Genomic DNA, 27,589 nt, shown 5'->3' on the forward strand with positions numbered 1-27,589 from the left:
TTATGAGATAGGATCTGTAGTTTCATTTAGTTCTATTTCATAACTTTTGTAATGGTGGATGTTAGGAGTTTTAACATGTAGAAATGTTTGGGTGGTTTAATTTCAAATTCAAGAAAATTAAGAGTAACTGCCTTCCCACAACTGCCCTATGAAAACAAGTGTTCATTTTCAAAACATATTTACACTTTATTTGCACCATATTAAACCCTATTGTTAATATCCATTAAACACTAATGTTATTCCAATACAATGTTAGTGTTTTAAGTTTAAAACTTATAATATATTAAAAATCATGCATCAGATAATTTTCACATTCACATGTTTAAGATATTTATTACATTAACACCACAGGTGTAGGCTGATTACAATTTTGGTAGGTATATTGATTTATTACAAGACCAAGAAATAAATTTTGTTTAAATTTCATGCACATGTAAAATTACATCCACAAATACTTGATTAAAACTTTATATATATATAAAAATTAGTTTTTAGATGACAAATCTACACAATAAACAAAAGTATATTATACAAAATTGAAACTTTACTTGCGTCAAGTAGAAATATTAACACTAACTAAAAGACTTCTCTAAATTAGTAATTTGGTGTTTAGATCTTGATAAAATATGCAAAAATTCTTTCAAGTTAGAACTGTTTAATTAAGTGTACACATTTAAAACTAACCAATGTTGTACTATCCGAAAATATTTTGAATAAATGGTTGAATGTTATAAATCAAACACATAATACCTCACTGTTGATAGCATCATTGCAACACAAATGTTATTTGTTTTCATAAAAACCTTTGTTATCACCAACATCATATCTTGTTAAAATTTCCTGCAGACTGTGTATAAATACCAGAAGATGGGGTACCTCCTCATCTGCAAAATCCAAATGTCTTTGTGAGATTGCATCATCATAAATGTTCTAAAAGACAAAGCAAATGGAAATGTAATGTAATAACAAACATCATAAAATATAACCAAAGTCCATTTTCCTTATTGTCTATCTAACTTTCAATATAAAACCTCTATCAATAATTCAGCCATCCAAGATATTTCAAAAGTAAAATTTGCTGACATCATTCCCTTGTTTCATATTAATGTGCAAGATATAAAGACACATTTTTAAAACATCTATGAAAGAGTAAAACAGATTCACTAATTGATTGATTGACACTATATGCCACTTTGAACATAATTTTGGTTATATTGTGGTTAACAGAGGCTGTAATTTAGTGGTAACATAAAAACGTTGCAACAATAAATGATAAAAAAAAAACAGCAATCTTTGGATTTTCAAAAAAAAAAAAATTTAGTATATTCTTTCACTCCTTTTCTGTGCTATAATTTTCCAAAATATGAAAAGACATATCTAAAGGAATTCATGAATCATAGGAAGTAACATCTGGAAAGTTGCAAAAAACATAAATAAAAACACTTATAAAAACAAGAATTTGTTGCACATCCTATCAATATCAAGATTGACCTGGAACTGTCAATGCATAAAAGATGATACATGAATCATTTTGGATATTGAAAATCAAAACTTGTTGTGTATCATTCATTAAATATATCCTGTCAACAATATAAATAGATACATTCTGTATTATTTGTGAGCTAGTGCTGATAATATACTCAGGGTAGAAAGGTTGGATAAGGACTAACCCTACAGTTTGCATAATTTCATTGTACTAGAACATTTTTTATACTGTTGTTATTTTTAAAAGACACATTGTAAATCACAGTTACCACAAAGTTGTGGAACAAGAGGTTTTATAGAAAATTTAAAAATAACAATACCTTTACAACTTTAATTACCATTTTTGATGACTATCTTTTCTCTTTCTTTTTCCAACTAATTTTTCCAGCTTTTCTTACAATGTCACATTAGAACCTGGTAATAAACAAATACAGATAAAATGATTTTACCACAAGTTACTACATTAGCAAATTAAATCTTCCATTTTAATAACCTTCATTTATTTATATTATGCAACTGGCATGTTTATCAAACAATTATTCAATGAATGGGTTTAATTGTTAACAAAATTGGTATATTAAATCTCAATAAGTTTATACTAAATGCCTTAATAACACTTTCTTAACATATAAAATTATATACAATTAGAAGATGTTTCACAGATAATATTCAATTCTACAAAAATGTTTTACATACATACATTTAAATTTTCTCTCAAATGCTCTTCAACCTTTTCATCAGACACTCATGTTTATCATTCACCTTTTTTATAGCCTCATCAAGACTGTTTCTCATGTAGAAAACTTACAAAGTACCTTAATTACTATTTTCTAGAATAAAATTTCAAGTTAAAATTCACATTAACTTTATATAATTGTTTTCAAACTGATAAATGTTCACACTTTTTCAAATATACTTTAGAAAATGAACTGTATTTCAAAATATTGTTTACTCATGAAACTTATTAGAAGCCTATACAACTTCAAATTGCGGGTTTTTATGTAATGTATTATAGACTGTTTTATTAGTGCTTGAATTGATTGGAAAATTCTAGTTTTCAAGATATTTCTTTTGTGCTGTTCATTAATTGATTGAAATACCTTGCAAAACTTCCTTGATCAAAACAAGAGAATCTTCCTGGTTTCAGTGATGTTTGCCACTGTGCTCTTCTAGAGTGGTACTCTCTCAATAACATGTGATTTAAATTGTCCACCAATCCATTTTCTATTTAGTTGCTCTACATGCTTATCAAAAGCCCCCTCATTTATCGGAAAAGAGGAAAGAGCTGGTTTCCTTCCAACTTGTCAAACTCTAAAGTTTTAAGTTTGAAAGCTGAGGAGGACTCTGGGGATGTTTTTCATACTTTCCCCTACCTTGCAGTCCCCATTATTTGATTTAATTTACAAAAAGAGAAACTCTAGAAGCAAATAAAGATAAGCCTGTTTACTCTATTAAGATAGGATAAATTCATTTCAAATGAAGATAATATCCAGAAGCAAGATGTACATTTTTTTCAGGAATATATTGAAATGATAATAACATAACAGTCTTAAAAAACAAACAAACAGTAACAACCTTAACTTCTTCTCTACAGTCATAAGAAAACTCATCTTTCAATCACTTCATTTTCTTTCTGATTAATTTTTTTAGAGTAAGAAAGAAATTAAATTTTATTATAGTAACCCATGATTTTTATCCATCTTCATGTGGTAAGCACTTATATTTTGTTACAGTTTTCCCACCAATGGCCTGACAGTCTTGGATATCTTTTCATATAAAATATTATACATTCAGTTACCAGATTATTAAATATATTTTTCTGTCCATTATTCAGAGTCATATGTACTGCTGGTAGAGTAATGATAACAAATTTAAAGATTGTGACCCATATATTAGTAAATCACTTAACAGTTTACCATGTACATAAAATAAATATCCCAGTGTTAGAAAATGTATAATAATCTACGTTTATTTCAAAATTTGTTACATCCAGCAGCACATACTTTTTTCCCAGGAAATAAACAGAAAGCAAGAAATTTTTAATGTTTAATTTGTATATATTTACAAGTTTTTCTCTTGAATAACAACAACAATCTTACATGAAAATGAGCATAACACATGTTTACATTTTAACACTTCACACGATCATTCTTTTCTGCTAAAGAACAATCATTTTTCTGATTAGTATTAAATCACATTCTAAATTTCAGATGTTTTGTTTATCTCAACTTATTGATTGTATTTCACACATAAACCTACTTACATCATCACAAAGTACAATAAAAGTATTATTCTTAAATCCGTTCAAAACGTAATTTTCTTCAATCTCTTATAATTACAAGTTTTCCACACAAAGGTCAAAGTTGTCTTTGTTGAAAACAAAAAAGCAAGGATATACTCTTTCAACTGATACATTGTACTTTATAATTGTAATGATTCATATAGTTGCAAACTCTTTAACCTAAAGATGACCTAAAAAGGTCACAACGTTGTTCTCTACTTCTATAGTTTTAATACCCATACCAACTGTATTGAGATAGAATTTTACAAACGATTTATACAGTCCACACTTAATTCAAAAAATAACTATAGCAATGATGCTGCATTAAACCGTGTTATAGAGAAAAGAGATTTAGCCTGAATCGTTTAGGGTTAGAATATAAAATGCTAATTTACTTACGTACATACTGCTTCGAGGTTTTTTGGATTATTTTAACATCAAAGCATTTTTGCGATATAAGTTTAAAGTGCCTGATAACACTTTGTGATGTCCTAAAAGTTGGAAATAATAAAATCCTTTTTGTTATAGACATTTGTTTTATCAGATTTGAACCCTTTCTCGCATTACTTTTACATGTCTTGCGATCTCTTGTACTGTTTTGATTACGTCACACAGATAAATTGTTGTAGACACGTGAACGAATATTGATTCAAAAATATGAAAAATTCTGGAAAACCGTTAATAAACTAAGTTACGAGTGAAACCTCCATCTCATTTATACTGAGATTCACAGTGAAAAACAAGTTTGCGAGATTAATATTGATAAATATCATTTTAATATTTTACATATTAGAACCTTACTATATTTTCAAATACCTGAATAATATTTCAATTATATTAGGTGAGAAAAAATTTAATTTTTCATGTATTGTGATGAAATTCGTTATTACCACCATTGGCCAAATTAATTGGCCAAAGTAAAGCCTAAATCTTGTTAGGTTTAGATTAATTTGTAAGTGCTGAGTTTTCTTGTGAAAATATAATTTCGAAATATAATTAAGTTAATATTAATGAGATTAATTTATTCATTGTAGAATACTAATAATTTTATATACATGTGTGTGTATATACATATGCATGTATGTTTAGAATATAACCTCTTGCGTTGAAATGACACGTTTCCCATTTTAACCAAAGTATGTATCAAATATAGTGAAAACCGATGATGGTGTTCTATTGTGTTTATGTATGTTTTCTTACATCAAAGCCACATGAGCTATTTGCGATGTACACTGAGGAAAATCCAACCCGTTACTTTAGCTTTGCAAATCCTAATATTTAACACTCTTCTACCGCGGAAGTGATGTTATAGCCTCGGAAAAGTTTAAAATTTAAAAATTTAAAACATTAAAGTGTTTTTCTTATCAATCCTAATCAATAATATGGGCCATAATGTGTTTCCAATTTGTAGACAAATTATTTTAGGAAATAAATAAGATTCTATGAATTTTCGATATTGTTTAAACTAACGAAGGCCCGGCATGATCAGGTATTCGGGTTCGAATCTCCGTCGCACCAAACATACTCGCCCTCCCAGTCTTTGGGACGTTATAATGTAACGGTCAATCTCACTATTCGTTGGTAAAAGAGTAGCCCAAGAGTTGGCGGTGGGTAGCAATGACTAGTTGCCTTCCCTCTAGCCTTACACTGCTTAATTAGGGACGGCTAGCACAAATAGCCCTCGAGTAGCTTTGTGCGAAATTAAAATGCGCGCGCATGTGCTTATTTTCCAATATACGAGGACTGGTGGGTAAATTGCAACATTCTCGCGCAAGTGTTAATTTTGTAGTTGAGCGTGCAGGTGTTAATTCTGTGGAAGCTCGCATAGATGCTTGTTCTGTTAAATGTTAGCGAAGTTAATTAATTGATAAATGCCATATCAAGTATTGAATATCTTAGATGCGCGCACAGATTCTTATTTTGTTATTTTGCCAGAAATTATTAAATTGGTAGACATACTCGCAGGTGTTGTACTTCTTAGATGAGCGCGCAGGTGCTTATTTTTGGACATGCGTCCAGGAGTTTATCAAAGTATATGAGCACGATAAATACTAAGCTTGTAGACACGCGTGCAGATGTTTATTTTCGTAAATGGGCACAGTAATGTGTAAATTGGTACATGCAGGTTTAAAGAAATACTTATTTTAGCACATTTGCACACAGATAGATAAATTGGTAGATCAACGCACATGAACTTGCCTTCGTACACGCACGTGAAAGTGCATAAATTTCTAAATGACGGCACAGGTGCTTATTTTATATATTCCATTACCAGTATAGGCGTGCGTGTAGGTGCTTATTTCGTAAATTCTCGTGCAGATGCGGAAATTGGTATGTGAATACGGAGGTGCTTACTTTTGTTTCTGTGCTTTTAGATGCACAGATTTATTTCAACAGCCTTCATAGTTGTTTGTGTTTTTTTCGTAAGTGTTTTATAATAGAGGAAATATTTTACTCTTAAAGTATAATAACAAACAGGCAAAAATAGTATAGTGAACATCACCTACAATACGAGAATAAACCATATAAAAAAGCAATTGGGTAATTTTATTTAAACGAGAAGAAAGAGAACACAACATTCGGTGTCTTTTGTAACGTTTTTTTCTCGTTTTTCATATCACATTTTCCATTGTAAGAAACAGCTATAGCATTGGTTTCCAGGTGAGATTACCCCGCCTTTAAAACAAATGGTTGGAATACAAATCAATTTTTAAAACTGAATATCACATCGTTATCGACACAGTTTTTTTACCAGCTTGGAATATGAAACGTTTCGTTCCTGTATTGTTGTTATAAGTCAAATGTATTAATCTTTGTGTTTAATAATATTTAGTAAGAAATACGGTTATTTCTGTTGTTTATCGCATATGAAACATTAAACTAACTATGCTAAAGGAAATGGTATTAATTACATCAGCTGGCGAAGAACGACATTTTAGTATTAATGTATGTCTAACAGTAAGACACACCATTCTTTTTTGTCCACCAGATTTTCATTTGAGGCCATGTATTAGATGACGTGACAGGTTTTGTTATGAAGCGAAAGACGTGTTTATTTTATATATCTTTGTTAATCAAATACGATTCACATTTAGTATCGAAATGAAGCCGGCTGTGTTTTAATCTTAACCTAAAACATACATAACAGTAAAAGAGGTACATGTACTTACCTTAAGTGTTTCAATTTATTTTATAACCACTATTTCAAGTTTCATAACTGTAAACACATTTGCAAGTGTTGTAGTGCTAGACTTGACTAACAATTGTTCAAATTGTAATACTCAAAGAAATCAGGACAAATCGTCGCATTTTTTATAAACAAATCACTACACGTCATTCATTATTCGCACTTGTTGATAAACTCAACAACACTGAATGAATATTTTATCTCAACACATAGCCAATATCACTTCTCAGATTACTGGTTTTGTTCTCCGATCAACTGAAGGTCAATATTACACCTTAAGCGACTGCCTATTGATATTCTAACATATGGAAGGTACAATCAAATCATAAGTAAATGTTGTTTTGTTGTTGGTGTTATAACGGTAAGAAGTGAACACTACACCTTAAGCGACTACCTATTGATATTCTAACATATGGAAGGTTCAATCAAATCATAAGTAAATGTTTTGTTTTTGTTGTTGTTGTTATAACGGTTGGAAGTGAACACTACACCTTAAGTGTCTAACTATTGATATCCTAACATATGGAAGGTACAATCAAATCATAAGTAAATGTTGTTTTGTTGTTGTGTTGGAAGTGAACACTACACCTTAAGCGTCTAACTATTGATATTCTAACATATGGAAGGTACTATCAAATCATAAGTAAATGTTTTGTTTTTTGTTGTTGTTATAACAGTTGAAGGTGAAAATTACATCTTAGGCGACTGTATATTGTTAATTTAAAATGAGGAAGTCACCACCTCATCGTAAGTAACTAATTTTTTTATTTAACACTAAGAAGTTTTTAAGTGACTGATGTTTATAAAAATAAGGAAACTGGAGTAAGATTTGTTATGTACGTTTTATTGAGACACAAACAGAACTGACCGACAAAACGACCTTCAGGTTTTGGTAACTTTTCTTTAACAGACCTGTCATGACGTCAAGGAAATAAAAATTGCTACGGGGCAGAGTTTTTTCACTTTCAAATCTCACTTAAGAATATATTAGGACTACTATATTAACTAACTTAGGAAAAGAGTGGACGTTTGAAGCACGGGACATGAACTTCACACAGCAACCGAACAACAAACAGCAGAAAACACCTTTCTACTGGTTTTTACTTACTGCTTTATTAAATCAAAGGGTGAACAGAAAATCAACCAATAAAGTGCAGAACGAAGAAATATCCTAATTTCTGACCAATCCTGGCTTTAATAAATGTACATAAGGATGACAACGACTTTGCAATGTTGGAATTATTTTGTTAAATATATTCTCAGTTTTAATATTATCTTTCTGAATTTCATTTCTAGGTTTTTTATGCTCGAAAATTTGTTTAAGAAATTTAGAAAACTATATAAACAAAGAAGAAATTGTGGCAGTTTAAAATATAAAAATTTTAACAAACAAAACTTAAAAATTGATCTACTTAAATAAAACGTAAATATACATAAATGACATCTCTTGGAACGCACAGTTACATAATGTATTTGATTGTACTGAATTAATGTCTCCCTAGATAAATTATTGTGTATATGTGCACATGAAAATGGTTTTAAATGAAACAATTTAGGGTGTGGGTGCACTTAGAAGTTGTGTCTAATGGAATAAATGAAACAGAACATTTAAACAAATTTATTTTACTGGTTTTCTGAGGTGTATTTATTTCTTCATCGCTTCAACTGTACATGTATATAACTGTATGCTTTTTCAACTATATATATATATACATATATGTCTTGACAGTGTATTTTGTTTTCTACAGCATTTGCTTGTGTTAAAGTTACGTCTTTGGATAACATATCTCCTGAAAATGAAACATCAGAAGCCGTCAGTGTAGAAAATGGAGTGGAAATGATCACAATACCCGATGAAATGAACCAGTCGGTAGTGATCACAATACCTGATGAAATGATCCAGTCGGTAACAAGTCCAGATAAGGAGAAAGAACCAGAACGTTGGGAATGGGAAGGAAAACTGGACTTTGTTTTAAGTTCTATAAACTACTCTGTCGGTCTTGGAAACGTATTGCGATTTCCATACTTGTGTTATGAAAATGGTGGAGGTATGTGTCTTGTGGTTTAATCCAACAAAATATACATGAAACCTTTACCTTACTAAATGTTAAATCGATGGTTCTAATGGATTATATGTTGTTGTTTGTTATTTAGGGGCATTTTTGTTTCCCTACCTCATCTGTTTAGTCTTGTGTGCTGCTCCTCTATTCTTCCTGGAAGTGGCCATTGGTCAGTACCTCAGCGTTGGTGGTATCGGGGTCTGGAATTTAGTTCCTATCTTTAAAGGTAGCTATTGTTGTTCACTTCTAATGCCTTGGTATTTTTCACCTTTTCCGGATAAATATAACTCATACTTGTGTCTCAAATATGTCAACAGTTCTTATGTTATGTAATCTATACTTTCACTAGGAATTGGCTTTGCTTCAATGACCATCGTTTGTCTTTATAATATCTACCACGTGGTGATAATAGCTTGGACTATATTCTACTTCTTTTCCTCAATGACGTCACCACTGCCTTGGGAATCGTGTGGTAATTGGTGGAACACAAAATACTGTATGAAAGAGGGAACCAACATCACGAATCTTAATATTACAGCCACCGAAGCAAAATCACCTGTAACCGAATTCTGGGAGTAGGTTTAATTTTTTATTTTTCAGATGAATCTTTTATTTTCGATCAATAAATAAAAGTCGTATTTGGATCTAGTGTTCTCAAAATATTGTTTTCTATGTATATATATACATATATATATTACAATGGGAGTACAATTAAATAACTATTTTCTATCAACATAATGTTATTATTTATTCATTTTCCACATTTGTACACTGGTTTTTAGTCCAGTTAACTGTTTACCAGTAATTTATATTTTTCTACTTTAATTTATGAAAAATATATTGTCGATAGTCCAAAATGTTTAACTTGTCCAACTTGTCCAGCCAAACAACTAATCCTTTACAATTAAGTTTCAATCTAGGTAAATCTCAGAGTAATAAAGATCTTCACTTGCTCTATTCTATTGAAATAAATTCCATTAACAAACATTCATTTACTAACGTCGGCATGGCCGAGCACGTAAGGCATGCGACTCGTAATCTGCGGGTCGCGCTAAACAAATACTCGCCCTCCCAGCCGTGGGGCGTTATAAAGTGGCGGTCAATCGCACTATTCGTTGTGGATTTTCAACATTTATTTTAAGATATACCACGATGTAAAATGATAATATAATTTATTTATTAACTTATAATATATGTGGTTTAAGCATGTAGAACAAACAACTAATCCTTTACAATTAAGTTTCAATCTAGGTAAATCTCAGAGTAATAAAGATCTTCCCAATTCTATTGAAATAAATTCCATTAACAAACATTCATTTACTAACGTCGGCATGGCCGAGCACGTAAGGCATGCGACTCGTAATCTGCGGGTCGCGGGTTCGAATCCCGGTCGCACCAAATATGCTCACCCTTTCAGCCGTGGGGGCGTTATAAAGTGGCGGTCAATCGCACTATTCGTTGGTAAAAGAGTAGCCCAAGAGTTGGCGGTGGGTAGTGATTACTAGTTGCCTTCCCTCTAGCCTTACACTGCTAAATTAGGGACGGCTAGCACAAATAGCCCTCGAGTAGCTTTGTGCGAAATTCCAAAACAAACAAACAAAACAGCTTTGTGCGAAATTAAAAAAACAACAACAAACTAACGTCAAAATAACTATCTTAGAAAGTTATACAATGTAAATCTACTAATAAAAAAAGGAAAATATTTTGAAGAAAAACTCCTTATTCTTATAAATTATACAATGATTTTCAAAACAAAACTACTGATTTTTAAATAAAATTATTTGTATTAGAATTTCAATTGAAATAAATACTTGTAATAGTAAAAAAAAGAAGTAAAGGTGGCTTCCTAGTGGCATAACGGTTTGTCTGAAGACTTATAATGCAAGTAACAGATATCTCAATGTGTATCTTTGTGCTTAACAATGACAAAGTTAAAGATAAAAATATAAAAAATATGATTACTTTTGATAATTTGTATTAGAATGTAAGATACTTCTTTTAGCAGATATGTTAACACCTAAAATTAATATTAATAGTAGTGTTTTATATAAATGAGAGAAAATTTAAATATTTGTAAAATAATTGTTAAATTTTGAATTCAAACATCTTTCTATTAAAGTTTAATTTTAAATTTGATTAAATTTTGTTTAATATCATTTTTAAATAAAATAGTGGAGGTTGGAAGTTTCAACTTTTAGAATTTTTAGGATGCTTTTAAGGTTGTATCTGAATATTAAGCGTAACTGCCTTCTCACAGTTGCTGCAGCCCTATGAAAGGCAGTAGGAGTTGAGATATTACGTTTCTAAGCACTCAAATTCTAACCCTTAAATGATTTTACATACCTGCTGACTAGTCTGACATCAGTGTCTGGATTTTATCTGACAACATAATGCAATGGCCACTTACATTATTTGTTGTGACTCATGGTTTAGAAATAAGATTGATAATTCAAAATAACTGTTTAATTTTAATTCTGTTATAATGTTTGTTATACGTATATTTTGTAGAAGTTGGTTAAAAACAGATGATGCTTACTGTAGCTACATCTAGGAATAGACTCAACTAACAATGACTGTAATAATAATGGACACCTCATGTGCCAGTTATGATGCACCATGTACCTTGTGAGAATTTTACCCAGTTAACCTTATTGTTAATCTTGTAAGATAAAGTTTAGGACATATATTTCTAGGTATAATTGGTTTTTAAATAACCTTCCTTGTTTCTATTATTGGCTTGAAAGGTACTTATAATACCATAGTAGACAGTTTTATCATTTAATACTCAAAAATTAAAAATTATGAAATCCTAACTGAAATTGGTTTAATAGTACATTTCAATAAAACAGTATTTATTACTCTTTTGAAGGCGTCGAACATTACAGATTACTTCGGGATTACATGACTTGGGAGGTGAGAACATGGAACTGAGTTTGTGTTTGTTACTTGCCTGGTTTGTGGTTTATTTCGTCATCTGGAAAGGTCTACTGAGAAGTGGCAAGGTAAGATTTAAACTAAAATAAAACTTGGAAAGAAAGGAAAGATTGCATAAAACAGTGTTACAGTAACCATAAGGAAACATCACCTAATGACATAAAACACCATTTTTGTAATTACAAGAACAGATCACATAGTAACAAAAAACATTACAGTAATCACAAGGAAAGATCACCTAATGACATCAAACGCCATTACAGTAATCATAAGGAAACATCACCTAATGACATCAAACACCATTACAGTAATCATAAGGAGAGATCATCTAATGACATAAAACACCATTACAGTAATCACAAGGAAAGATCACCTAATGACATAAAACACCATTACAATAACCATAAGAAAACATCACCTAATGACATAAAACACCATTACAGTAATTATAAGGAAACATCACCTAATGACATAAAACACCATTACAGTAATCATAAGAAAACATCACCTAATGACATAAAACACCATTACAGTATTCATAAGAAAACATTACCTGATGACATAAAACACCATTACAGTAATCATAAGAAAACATCACCTAATGACATAAAACACCATTACAGTAATTATAAGGAAACATCACCTAATGACATAAAACACCATTACAGTAATTATAAGAAAACATCACCTAACGACATAAAACACAATTACAGTAATCATAAGAAAACATCACCTTTTATTTAATCCAATAATCTTTAATGTTTCTGGCATTAATTATTTCATATCTTCGGACTGTTTTACTTTATTATTTGTTCATTGTTTGCAGATTATTGAGGTGTCAGCAGTCACTCCATACGTCATTCTAATCGTTCTTTTTATTCGTGGAGTGACGTTAGAGGGCGCTGGAGATGGACTACTTTTTTACATTAGTCCACAATTTGACAAACTTTTGGATCCCAAGGTTCGTTTATGATATTGTTATTACATTCATATACTAATGTTATTGTTATTATATTCATATATAAATGTTATTGTTACTATATTCATATATAAATGAGATTTAATATATAAATGTGTTATTGTTATTGTTATTATATTCATATATTGAGATTGTTATATATTGAGATTTAAGTGTTATTGTTATGATATTAATATTCCAATGTTATCATTATTACATTCATATACGATATAAACACCAGTAAATATTAATGTTAGATGTTAAAGGTTGTTGGACAGAACCAATGGCATATTCTTTTACCAACGAATAGTAGGATTAACCGTACATTTTAATGCCCCTGACGCTGAAGACAAACACTAACAACCAGACTGGGCAACAAATAAAACTTCCCATCTAATGTAACTGTAATTTACGTCTTTAGTGAAAACAGTGTCATTGTTAATCAGTAACTGTCAAGCGATTTTTTTTCGTTTATTTGCTATCAATCTTTAATACTAGTTAATAATTCTTTAATCAAAACGAAACTAAACTAAATTAGTGTTAAATTTAAAGAAGTGAACTCTTTGTAATCAGTATTAATTTATTGTATTAATGTTATTAGGTCTGGGTGACAGCAGGAACGCAAGTGTTTTTCACCTTTGGTGTTGGTTTCGGTTCCGTCGTAACTCTTGGAAGTTACAACAAGTTTAGCCACAACTTCTTCCGGTAACAAACAAACTCTTAAGAAATGTTTTCTTATGTTTTAATTTAATTATTTAACAATGATTTGCACAAAAATGTTCAATAATGTAATAATTCTCTATACTCTGTATTTGTTATTCTTTCAGTGTTTCTGTTTCCATGGATATTATTGTACACTTTGCACACATTCATAATTGTTTCTCTATCTTTATTTCTAGAGACGGATATATTCTTTGTCTTATTAACCCTGCTACCAGTATATTTGCTGGTAGCGTTGTATTTTCCGTCCTCGGACACATGGCCTACTTGAAAGGTGACGGGACTGAAGTTGCTGACGTTGTAAAGTCCGGTAAGATAATTCAGTCTTCTAGTGCTTCAGTTGTTTATATAAACACTAAAAATTCTGTTTCTGTACAAAATCAACGTGTAACAGAATATTTCAGAACAAACTTTATTAATATATATTTTTTTAATCTTGGTTCTAAAACATTTAAAATGAACGTCTATTGTTAAGTTACAGTGTATCAACATCTTAATATACACTAAGTATTATCAGACAGTGACCTGCTGTGTTATTTTCAGAGTACAAACACGGTCCTTGTTTAGATATAATCTAACATGATGTATTTTCTTCAGGTCCAGGGTTGGCATTCATCACCTACTCTGAAGTTGTTTCACAGTTGCATAATTCACCTCTATGGGCAACTGTATTCTTCTTCATGCTGCTAATCCTCGGCATAAACAGTCAGGTGAGCAGATAATATGTTTATGTGTTAATGTACGTCAACATTGTGAAATATTCAGGGATTAAACACTGTCTTTTCGTTTTTGTTTTAAATTTATACGTTTCTGTTATCGTTTGCTTGGTGGGAGTTTTAACGTCTTGTGCGTGGTTCAACGTATGGAATCTCCTTGGAAGTGAAATAAACAATTTCAGCAGTATAAAACGTGAGTAACGTTAACGTGCGGGTGTTATTTAGTACGTCCGTTACATTTTACCCAATTACACATTTCAACAAAGAACAAGAGATATACGAGAGAACCGATAGGTAAGGGGAAAACAATTAGCAAGTTGCGACTGTTTTTTGGGATTTAGAAATTCTGCCAATCCCTCAATGAACGTAAGGCTAGTACGTGAAATTTGTAAAACTTGTAGTTGATGAAATGAAAGGATATCATTGTCATTAATTACACTCACAACCTGAGTAGCAACAGGAGCTAACGGTAGAAGCTACGAACTGTTTAACTCCATGACTCCCATATATTATTCCCTGGTGTGCGTGTAACATATAATTTTTCAGTTTAACAAAACTAGCCCTTCTGGTGTGTTGCTAATATCATATATTTTATTTCCTCCTCTGCCCTATCAAATATTTGGTTGCAAGTCATGTGTCGAGTTACAATACAATTGTTAATACGTGTGTATGCTACATCCTACAATTGTATGTAACTTGCTACATATAACAGATATCATCTTCACGATGGATACCTCCTAAGTTTTCCTATCGTATTACATATATTAGTAACAAGTTACATGGCTGTTACGTGTTACATTTTTTAGTTATGTGCCACATGTCACAGTAATGAACTATATCAGCTACATGGTTAATACCTCTTGCAGTTGCTACATATGTTTGTAAGTTCTTACATATGTCACTAATGAGTTACGTGGTTGATACCTGCGACAAATCTCACCACGTTATTCTAGTCCTAGTTTCAGATTGTTGTGTGTTTCAACTGCGACCTCTAACACATGTTTGTTGTGTGGCACATATACTTGTTGCTGCACGTCACATGAGTTTACATTATGTTCTATTTTATATCTAACAAATCAAACAATGGATGCGAAACCACATATTGTTTAACTGTTTATCGCTGGTTAAATATTTCAATATGCAAGAAATTTCAAAGTACCATTCTTCAGTGATCCATAGAGATAAACTTCTATTTCAGAAACTAATAACTTAAAACGTCCTCTCACGCAAGATGAAGTATTACGTTATCAAACTAAATAATAACACGTATGTTTGAAACTTTATTATATAAAACATTAATTCACTAAATATATATACACTGCTGGCCAAAATCTTAAGGCCAATTAACACAAAAAAATTTGCATTTTGCATTGTTAGACTCAACCACTTGTTTGAGTAGAGCTTCGAAAAATGAAAATAAGAAAAGGGAAAATAAGAATAAAAAACTTTTTTAGCATTTAATAGGGAAATATGTGAACACTATGAAATTAGTCTGAATACTAGCTGATCAAAAGTTTAAGACCATACCAGAAAGAAGTCCCAAACAGGGTAGGAAATGCCCAATAAGAGGTCTCATTAGTGAGTTGTACAGCCATCATTGCGAATAACTGCAAACATTCGCTTTGGCATAGTCGATATAAGATTTCGCAGAAGGCTGGCTGGTATATTATTCCAAGTGGTGAAGATGGCTTTACGGATATCATGCACTGTTTGAAATTGACGTCCATTTCTATAGATTTTTCTTACCATCTACCCCCAAACATTTTCAATGGGGTTCAGTTCGGGCGAACACGCTGGATGGTCCCAAAGAATCACGTTATTCGTCATCAAAAAGTCCTTTGTCCTGCGGGCATTGTGGATTGCAGCGTTGTTTTGCTGAAAGATCCAGGTATTTCCACTCAAGCGGGAACCTTCAGTCAATAAAAATGCTCTCGCCAACATGCTAATGTGGCCAGCTGGTGTTTGACGCCCCTGAATAATCTGAGTTCTATTGTTCCATGGAAGGAGAAAGCACCTCAGATCATGATGGAACCTCCTCCACTGTGTCGTGTAGAAACTTTTTCCGGTGTGATATCCTTATCGTGCCAGTAACGTTGTAAGCCATCTGGACCGTCCAGGTTAACTTTTTTCTCATCGGAAAACAAAACTTTCTTCCACATTTCTACGCCCCGTGTTTGGTGCTTCTCAGCAAAGTTTAACTGAGCTGTTTTGTGGTGTGGAAGGAGGCGTGGCCTTTGAAAACGTTTACGATTTTTAAAGCCTTTCTCTCGTAGATGCCGTCTTATTGTTCTTGAGCTGCATTCTGTGTCCGTAAGGGCCTTAATCTGGTTCGACGATTGGCTGTTGTCTTGCCGGACAACCCGTCGAATCCTCCTACTCAACGTCGGCGAAATATTTTTGGGCTGACCACTTGAAATTCTCGTTCCATATTCCTCAGGATCTTTTAAGAAATTTGCAACAGCAGTTTTACTACGCACAGTCTCACCAGCGATGGCATGTTCAGAGAAACCTTAATTTTGCAGTTCGAGAATGCTGCCACGTTCAAACTCTGTCAACTTTTTTGCCTTTGCCATGTTTGTACCCAATGTTACACAGGAGATGCGAGTGGAAGATGTTGACAATACTAATGCTTGAACACAAATGACTAAATTTCGTTTCGTGTTTACCGATTAACGCTTCATTTCAGTACGGTCTTAAACTTTTGATCAACTGGTATTTAGGCTAATTTCATAGTGTTCACATTTTTCCTATTAAATGCTAAAAAGGTTTTTTATTTTTATTTTCCCTTTTCTTATTGTCTTTTATCGAAGCTCTACTCAAATATGTGGTTAAGTCTAACAACGCAAAATGCATATTTTCTCTTTTTGTTCATTGATCTTAAGATTTTGGTTAGCAGTGTACATATACAATTTATATAGATCTGTCTAACTATGTTATTAAGTTACTTTGATCTGTATGTTATGACAACATGTGTACTGATATTGGTCAGTTTTTGTTTTTCAGTTCTGCACCGTGGAAACTTTCATCACAGGTATCGTGGACGAATGGCCATCTCTTTTGAGACCGCGAAGAGAAGTTTTTACCGTAGTAATTGTTATCATCTTATACATGTTAGGCCTACCAATGGTCACTAAGGTATGTTCCATAATATTAAAAAAAATCAATAAACGAGTAAAAGGAAAATATCATTATGGTAGATGTTTCATTTGTCCGTCAAAAAAAAAAAGTTACTCAAGCCGTCATCTCATCCAAAATAAACGACGTCATAATTAATGGCGTCAATGATGATAACAGTAAGGTACTGCTGTAGAGAGAGATGTTAGTTCCTGTAGAAAGATATCTATAACTGTCTCAGTTTGTTATGTGATGATTGGTCTGTAGTACATGACGTCTAATGATGATGTGTTGCACATGATGTCAAATGTTTAGTGTTTAGTATGTAATGTCTAATGATGATGTGTAGTGCATAATGTCTGATGTTGGGTGTGTAGTACGTGATCTAATGATGATGTGTATTGCATGATGTCTCATGATGATGAATGTGTAATACATGAAGACTTATGTCGGGTGTGTAGTGCATGATGTCTAATATTGGGTGGATAGTCTAAAACAAATCTTATTCACTGTAAAAATGACGTAATAAATAAAACTTACCATAAGCACAACTCCCAATACTATTATATTTATTCAGTAACGTTCCACTTCTGATATATCTGTTTATTTCTGTGGCTTTACCATGGTGTTATCTTGTATCTAGAATATGGAAACTGTAACTTGTAATAAAATATATTTAATAAAAACGAAACTGTTAATAAATAATTCTGATTGGATTTCTTTAAACTGATTGTATTATTCACTAAAATAATCATTTTACTTTTCAGGGGGGCATGTACATATTTCAACTGATGGATTATTATTCTGCCAGTGGAATGACTCTACTGTTCACTGTTTTCTTTCAAACTATAGCTATTACATGGGTTTATGGTAAGTTTCAAATGCATGTCCTGCATTATTTCTTACGCCACTTCCCACTTCTTATATATCTGTTTATTTATATGTTGTTATTCTGTTCCGTAGAATGTGATGATGTATTTTACGTATGTTAATCCTAGGAGGAGCTGTTGTACAATAAACAAGTTAATCTTGAAGGGTGGTATCTTATTATATGCAGGTTAACCCTAGAACATGCTGTTGTACTATATGCAAGTTACCCTTAAAATATGTTGTTGTATTATTCTCAAGTTAACCCTAGAATGTGCTGATGTGCTATATTCAAGATGATGATATATTATTCTGAAATTAACTCTAGAATGTGCTGTTGTACTATGTGCAAGCTCTCCCTAAAGATGATGATATATTATTCTCAAGTTAACCGTAGAAGATTGTGTCTTACTCAAGTTTCACTTTAGAGATGATAGTTAATTATTCATTACATTTAATCCTTGTATTATTGTACTCAAAAGTCAATAGTTTTTAACAACTTAATTTTTTCTTCGCTTCACTTTTTCTAGTTTTTTTTAACTTTATCTCCACAAAGGATCAGATTCGCTATTCATCCTTTAAATTATCTTCTTACCTTTTGTTTTGTTTTTTAAATTTGCGAAGGTTACATATGGACTGTCTGCGCTAGCATCACTAATATAGTAGTATAAGATTAGAGAGAAGGCAGCTAGGTGTCACCACTCGCCGTCAACTCTTGGGATGCTCTTTTACTAACGAATGGTGGGATTAATCATCACTTTATAATGCCTTCATGGCTTAAAGGGCGAGCATGTTTCGTTTGACGGGGATTCGGAACCACGACCCTCAGTTTACGAGTCAAGCGCCCTAACCACCAGGGGCCTTTTTTGTTTTTAATCTTTTGTGGGATTTTCAGTTGTTTTCATTATAAACTTTGAACTATTAATTAACAAATACACTTTTAATTTGTAGATTTGAGTTAATTCAAGTTTTATGTCAAGTGGTTTTTTTACGTGAAGGTAACAACCAGTAAAACAATAAATTTGTTAAAATATTAATAACAATAAATTATTTCAGGTGTAAAAAGGTTGTCTAGCAACATTGAAGAGATGACAGGATATCGGCCTAACTGGTACTTCCTCGCTACCTGGGTTTTTGTCTCTCCAGCCATTTGTTTGGTAAGTTTGATACCCCCTATATTACCAATAACAGTATAACATTGGAATTAGTGGATTATATCAGCACGCGATTATTGGTATGTTAATGGTGAGTTCGGGTTTGGTCCCAGAAACGTCCTCACCTAAATGCCACAGACTCCTTTCCAAGAAGAAGAGGACGAAATTCGACTGAAAATCCAACTGGAATAATGAAAATTTAAGGATAGATTTCTATGATTGTTGAATTCAACTCTGATATCGGAGTTTGTTTGTGGCACCTTTCAGGGTTGAAAAGGCACAATTCTGATATAAACATTAATGTTTTATGTGTTAAAGATGGCACCGTTCATTGAAAATTAAATTTAGTTTTAACAACCGCAATTTTTGTATTACATTTAAAACATTTATCAATAAGTATTTAATCAGGATCTTGACATACTGAAAGTCCTGTTCATGTTGAGCACACAGTACTTTTATTTATAATTATGTGATAAAGAAATGATGGCTACACATACCACAATTATTTTTATAATTGTTTAAATCTTGAATACACAAAATGTAGGACCGATACGGTCAGGTGGTTAAGACAATCGACTCGTAATCTGAGGGTCGTGGGTTCGAATTCCCGTCACACCAAACATGCTCTCCCTTTCAGCCGTGAGGGCGTTATAATGTGACAGTCAATCCAACTATTCGTTGGTAAAAGAGAAGCTCACGAGTTGGAGGAGGGTGATGATGACTGGCTGCCTTCCCTGTAGTCTTACACCGCTAAATTATGGACGACTAGCGCATATACACCTCATGTAGCTTTGCACGAAACTCAAAACAAACCAAACCAGAAGTGTGAATTTTTTATTGATTTTTGTTTGAGGTGTCATTCAATAGATGGCGATACAGTTAATGAGCCTCAATCGCCACTTCTGATATTGAGAACTAGTTGTATTTCAGCACAACAGATTGCATAATAGTATTATTTATTTCGGCCACTGACATTGACATAAACAGCCACGCCATATCTCAGTTACGGTAAACTGTATTGACCCTCACCTATGGTGGAGTTATAAAAGTATTTAAGGATAATGGAGGACCTGGATTTGTACATTTGTTCACTGTAAGTAACGAAATGAACCTTGAACATTCAGCAAGTGAGAATACTATATGTTAATTGTGATAACAGATCATTTTTCTCACTTACTCGATAAAACTGGCATTATGTTAACTCAGTTACGTTTCTCACAGTATCAAAAACATATAAATAAATACCTTATCTTTAGTAGCTAATATATATATATATATACACACAAATGATGTTCAATTTTATTTCAGTTTCATTCAGAGAACCAGAGAATGTCTTTTTTCTAATTCTAAATACATATTTCCTTTAGGGAATATTCCTGTTTTCAGTTTTGAGATACAAGCCTTTGGTGTATGCAGAGACTTACGTTTATCCTTGGTGGGGAGAAGTCTTAGGCTGGGGGATAGCCCTGGCTTCAATGTTATGGATTCCGTTATATGCTTTTCATTTTATGCTGGTAACACCAGGTTCTCTTAAGGACGTGAGTTGCTTTTCGTCTTTATCAAAAGTAAAATTTTAAATATTATTGATAAATTATTTATACTGAAACTTATTATCATGTTTTCCTTCAGTACATAATCATATTACTAACACTAGATCCTCCTTTAGTATATGATCATATTTTAGTAGATTTTCAACACTTATATTGACTATAGAGACAGTCTCAAAGTTGGCAAATAAAATATTACTGAAATACACCAGTTTCTTTACGTATAAATATCATTTATGTTAATATTTCCAGATATAATATTTATGATGATAAATGAGGTTAATATTCAAATTAGGAAGTTATACCTCAACTATTGAATTCGTTTTTTTTTTTCATTTCAGCGGCTGATTGCTGGCATAACTCCTACACTTCGACCTTCCAAGAAATAAACAAAGGCACTTGGTGAAGATTTCGAGCTTCCCAAAACTCAAACGAATCAACTGTCAAACATTGGAAATTATACGTTGGCAATCCAAGAAATACTTCACATTTAAATGTTAAAAAGTCTATGTGATCATATTACTAACACTAGATTCATAGACTTTTTAACATTTAAATGTGAAGTATTTCTTGGATTGTCAACGTATAATTGATCTAGTGACTAGATCCTTCTTTAATACGTGATCTTATTACTAACACTTGATCTTTGTTTGGTATATGATAATATTTTTAACACTAGGTCTTCCGTTAATTCATGATTATATTACTAACACCAGATCTTCCTTTAGAAAATGACAATATTACTAACACCAGGTCTTCTTTCAGTACATGATTATATTACTAAATCTAGATCTTGTTTTAGTACATAATCGTATTTTAACACTTGGCTTCCTTTAGTACACCATCGTATTACTACACTAGTTCTTACATTAGTGCATCATCATATTACTAACACTAGATCATCCTTTATTATATAATTATATTACTAACACTAGAGAATCCTTCAATACATGATCATATTACTCACACCTGGTCTTTCTTTAGTACATCATCACATTACTAATACCAGATCTTCCTTTAGTACTTGATTATATTACTAACACCACATCTACCTTTACTACATGATCGTATCACTAACACAAGGTATTCCTTTAGTGCGTGGTCATATTTCCAACGCTAAATCTTCCTTTAGTACGTGACCATATTATTAACAATAGATCTTTAGTACCTGACTATATTGCGAACACTAGATCTTCCTTTAGTGCATTATCATATTACAAACACTCGGTCTTAATTTCCCACATGATCATTTTACTAACTCTAGATCTTCCTCTAGTACATGATCACATTCATAATATTTAATATTCTTTGAGAACATGATCATATTTTTAACCTTAGGTCTTCCTTTAGTACATTATCATTTTACTAACACCAGATCTTACCTTAGTTCATGATCATATAACTGAAACAAGATTTTTTTTTAGTACAGGATCATATTACTACATCAGGACTTCTTTAGTTAATGATCATATTACTACATCAGGACTTTTTTAGTTAATGATCATATTACTACCACCATATCTTCCTTTATTTGATGGTCATATTACTTACAGAAGGTTTCCTTGAGTACGTGATCATATTACTAACAGAAGGTCTCCTTTAGTACGTGATCGTATTACTAACACGTTTTTTTCATTAGTACATGATCATGTTACGATCGCTAGATCTTCCTTTAGTACGTGATTATATTAGTAAGACTAGATCTATAGAACTTGATCATATTTTAACACAAGATATTTCTTTAGTACATGATCATTTTAGTAACACTAGTTCTTTCTTTAGAACATGATCATATTTCTAACTATATATCTTCAATACGTGATCACACTACTAACACTAGATCTTACTTTAGTTCATGATCATATTACTCACACTATATCTGTATCTTAATATAGGTCATGATCATATTACTAACAATGTATCTCACTTTAGTGCATGATCACCTAATTAACCCTAGGTCTTCCTTTAGTACATGATCAAATTAGTAACACTAGATTTTATTCTAGTACATTATCATATTACTCAAACCTGGTCTTCCTTTAGTACTTGATGATATTACTAACTCTAGTTCTTCCTTTAATACATGACCGTATTACGTCTTCCTTTATTACATGATGATATTACTAACACAAGGTCTTTCTTTAGTTCATGATGATATTACCAATACTAGATCTTACTTTACTTCATGATCATTTTACTAATACTTGATCTTTCTTTTGTACATGATCATATTACTAACACCAGATGTTCCTTTTGTACGTTATGATGTTGCTAGCACTAGATCTTTAGTACAAGATTTTATTATTAACATTGGATATTCCTTTAGTACATTATCATATTTTAACTCTAGGTCTTCCTATACTACATGATCATATCACTAACACTAGATCATCCTTTAACACATGATCATATCACTAATACTAGGTCTTCCTTTGGTACGTGACTTATCACAATAAATCATACTCTAGTACGTGATCATATTACTAACACTAGGTCGTCCTCACTAAATGGTCATATTATTAACCCTAGATCTTACGTTAGTTCATGATCATATTACTAACAATACATCTTCATTTAGTAAATGATCGTGTTATTAACATTAGAACTTCCTTTAGTACGTGATCATCTTGGTAACAGTAGGCCTTTCATTAGTACGTGATCTTATTAATAACACTGCATCTTATATTAATTCATGATCATATCACAAACATTAGATCTTCCTTTAGTATATGATCATATTACTAACACTAGGTTTTACTTTTCTAAATAATCATTTGAATAACACTAGATCTTACTTTAGTACATGATCATAAAACTAACACAAGAACACTCTTTACTAGATGATCATATTACTGACAAAAAATCTCGCGTTGGTAGATGATCTTATTACTAATACTAGGTCTTAGTTTTGTACATCATCATATGAATAACACTAGGTGTTCCTTTATTACATGATCATAATTGATCAATGTAATCACAATGATCACATTGGTTTCTCTTTAGTACATTATTATATTACTAAGACTAGATCTTTAGTTCATGATGATATTACTAACTTTGATACATGGTAATATAACTAACACTAGTTCTTTGTTTAGTACATGATTATATTACTAACACAAGGTCTTCCTTTACTACATCATTATATTACTAACCCCAGGTCTTCATTTACTACATGATCATATTACCAACACGAGATCATCCTTTAGTACATTTTGATATTACTAACACTAGATCTTCCTTTAGTACATGATCACAAAACTAACACAAGAACACTTTTTACTAGATGATCATATTACTGACAAAAATCTCGCATTACTAGTACTAGGTCTTAGTTTAGTACATGATTATATGAATAACACTAGGCGTTCCTTTATTACATGATCATATTACTATCACTAGATCTATCCTTAGTTAATGATCATATTACTAAAACTAGATCTTTCTTTACATGATCATATTACTAACACTAGATCTTTAGAACTGATCATATTACTAATAGATCTTCATATTCGTATTTTTAACACTAGATCTTACTTTGTTAAATGATCATATTACTTAGATTAGGTATAGTGCTAGGAATATTACTTAGATTAGGTTTCCTTTAATACATCATAATATTCCTAGCACTATATCTTCGATTAGTACAGATCATATTACTAACATAAATCTTCCTTTAGTACATGATCACGGTACTAACATTAGGTCTTCCTTTAGTTCAGGATCACATTTCTAACACTTGATCTTACCTTAGTACGTAATCGTGTTACTATCACTAGATCTTACTTTAGTATGTGATCATATTACTGACACAAGATCTTACTTTACTGCATAATCATTTTTCGAACTCTAGATTTTACTTTAGTACATAATCGTTTTACTAACACATGGTCTTCCTTTATAACATGAACATATTACTAATACTAGATCTTCCTGTGGTACATGATCATATTACTAACACCAGGTCTTACTTTAGTGCGTGATCATATTATTAACTCTAGATGTTCAGTACGTGATAATATTACTAACCCTAGGTTCTTTCAGTAGATGATGATATTACTAACACTATATTCTCCTTTAGTACATAATAATGTTACTAATGTTAAAAATATGATCATATACGAAAGAAACACATGGTGTTAGTCATATGATCATGTACTAAAGTAAGAACTAGTGTTAGTGATATGAACAGTGATATGAACCTTGACTAGTTCTTACTCTAGTGTTAGTAATATGATAATTGAGTAGATCTATCCATAGTTCATGATCATATTACTAACACTAGATCTTACTTTAGTACATGATCATATTTATTAGCACTAGGTCTTCCTGTAGTACATGATCGTATTGCTAACACTGGATTTTCCTTTAGCTCATGATCATATTCCTAAAACTAGATCTACCTTTATTATATGATCATATTTGTAACAGTAGGTCTTTTTTTAGTACATAATCATATTACTGACCCTAAACGTCTTACTCTCTGATAGAGCAAGTAACTTCAATTTGAGATCGATTTCTGAAGTTCCTTTCTCGAAAATGAAAGGCCTGGCATGGCCGAGCGCGATAAGGCTTGCGCTCGGAATCTGAGGGTCGCGGGTTCGCATCCGAGTCGCGCTAAACATGCTCGCCCTCCCAGCCGTGGGGCGTTATAATGTGACGGTCAATCCCACTATTCGTCGGTAAAAGAGTAGCCCAAGAGTTGGCGGTGGGTGGTGATGACTAGCTGCCTTCCCTCTAGTCTTACACTACTAAATTAGGGACGGCTAGCACAGATAGCTCTCGAGTAGCTTTGTGCGAATTTCAAAACAAACGAAAATTAAAAATATTTTGATTCTAAGCTCACAATATATTTATTTATTATATACGTCTAACTTCTAGATATAAATCTCAAATTTCAATTGGAAAATAAAGTAGAATTATCTTATTTTCTTCAAGCCTAATTAATCATGTTAAATAATGTTATTTTGAAAGACTGCATGAAAAAATTCCAAGGGTAACTCTATCCTTCAAAATTTTATTATGTGTATACTTGAATAGAATGAGAAAGTCGTAATAAATCACTTGATGTATTAAGAGTATAAAATTTTGTTATGACTTGAGGTCAATTTTTGTAATATCTATTTGTAATTCTCCTGATTAAATTATCAAATTGGTACCTTTTAGGTGGTTTGCTTGTTTTGTTTTTATTTGAAGTGAAACTATTAAGCCAGACAACAAAACCTGCTAAATCGATGTCATTTGAAGAACGGTTCCTTAAAAAAAAAGATAAAATATGGTTGTCACATGGAGTTCACATATCAGCCCATACTGCCATTTAGGGAAGAGAGGGGTGACAGTGCGCTGGTAAAAAGTGTAAAACAAAGGAACCTCCAATAACTCATTAACGTCAAAACTCAATGTGATATGTTGTTCGATAACTGTACACAACTCCTAAATACAAAAAAAAGAAGAACCAGTTAACACATTGCTAGACATAACTTACCTACTGTAAGAGAAAACATAAATAACAACCGAAACAGTAAAGCACATTTAAATCAGTGTAGTCTGTTTTATCGTGACAATAAACGTTATCATATTCAAGACAAGATCAAAGGTCATAGAGGGATGAGATCACATAATACTCGTATGTTGGTACTGTGGATGTCAAAGAAATGAAAGTAAATCATAACAAAATAATATGATATGATGATTAATTTTTAATGAATCTTTGTATGCATTGGAGCCTTTTTAACAATAAAATATTGGTTTCACTGCAAAATACTCCTGTCTTACAGGTAAATATCAGTTATTCTCTTTGAAATAAAACATCTGTTTTCAATTGCCTAACTTTGAACTTCATACAACCTTTGAACCACTTACTTAATCAAATGAGATTCTGGTTCTTATTCCATAGTATCAACTATTATTTGTATCTTGACAAAATTATTGCAAATATTAACAGCAAAGGCACCATGTATAAATATGTTTGGAATCCCATCAGAAAATAATGGTGGTGTAAAGGTTTAAAATTATTTAGGTATGAATATTTACACACATTGAAAAACCTTCAGTAGTCTAATGTATTTGACTGTGGTGAAACAAGCTAAAAGAATTAGGTATCTTTTTTTTAGAGAAATTTATAATTTGTAAATAAGAAGGCTATTTTAACCTTGATATAAGATCTTGATGTGGGCTACCATTGCATTTAATAGCTTATAAGGCTCACTGGCATACAACAACTACAGTAGTGGTTGGAATACAATTGATGCAAGTAGTTTGTTATAACAACAGTTTTTATAATATGAAGTTTGTGAATGCTAACTTAGAAAAGGTATTCACTCCATAACAGCTGTTATACAAGTGTTCATTGTCTGTTCCCTAGTAGGAGAGAGGTAAGTGTTTGAATTTATAATGCTAAAATCAGTGTTTTGGTTCCCCTTGGTGGACACAGCAGATAGCCCATTGTTGCTTTGCTATAACAAAACAAAACATTCTGTCTGATATGTTTAGAATATTATCCACCATCCACTCACCATATTGTCTGACTGAAATATATATGAATGAAATCATTAGATCATTAATGC

The 27,589-nt window shown here is 31.8% G+C and overlaps 1 protein-coding gene and 1 long non-coding RNA gene across 4 annotated transcripts; one reads left to right on the forward strand and one right to left on the reverse strand.

Moving 5' to 3' along the window:
- Window positions 1-313: 313 nt before the first annotated feature.
- On the reverse strand, window positions 314-4,493 carry LOC143240535 (uncharacterized). Of its 2 annotated transcripts, none has more exons than XR_013021807.1 (3): window positions 4,166-4,493; window positions 1,806-1,899; window positions 314-884 (listed from the first exon to the last, which is right to left on the reverse strand). It is a non-coding gene; the product is annotated as an uncharacterized LOC143240535 (long non-coding RNA). The 2 variants fall into 2 exon arrangements; XR_013021808.1 differs by having other exon boundaries at window positions 1,824-1,899; window positions 4,166-4,492.
- A 4,217-nt stretch (window positions 4,494-8,710) lies between these two features.
- LOC143240533 (sodium- and chloride-dependent GABA transporter 1-like) lies at window positions 8,711-24,455 on the forward strand. 2 transcript variants are annotated; one of them, XR_013021806.1, is made up of 14 exons: window positions 8,711-9,001; window positions 9,108-9,239; window positions 9,363-9,588; window positions 11,883-12,015; window positions 12,774-12,908; window positions 13,507-13,610; window positions 13,805-13,935; window positions 14,223-14,335; window positions 17,345-17,476; window positions 18,223-18,325; window positions 19,379-19,479; window positions 20,844-21,014; window positions 21,365-22,579; window positions 22,616-24,455. XR_013021806.1 is itself a non-coding variant. In XM_076483119.1 (13 exons), the coding sequence occupies exons 1-13, from the start codon at window positions 8,791-8,793 to the stop codon at window positions 21,410-21,412; spliced, it is 1,740 nt and encodes a 579-aa protein (XP_076339234.1). In that variant the 5' UTR covers window positions 8,711-8,790; the 3' UTR covers window positions 21,413-24,455. The 2 variants fall into 2 exon arrangements, 1 of the variants encoding a protein (XP_076339234.1); XM_076483119.1 differs by having other exon boundaries at window positions 21,365-24,455.
- The last annotated feature ends 3,134 nt before the right edge of the window (window positions 24,456-27,589 follow it).

This window comes from Tachypleus tridentatus, chromosome 13 (genome assembly GCF_004210375.1).
Source record: "Tachypleus tridentatus isolate NWPU-2018 chromosome 13, ASM421037v1, whole genome shotgun sequence".
NCBI classification, from domain to species: Eukaryota; Metazoa; Arthropoda; class Merostomata; order Xiphosura; family Limulidae; genus Tachypleus; species Tachypleus tridentatus.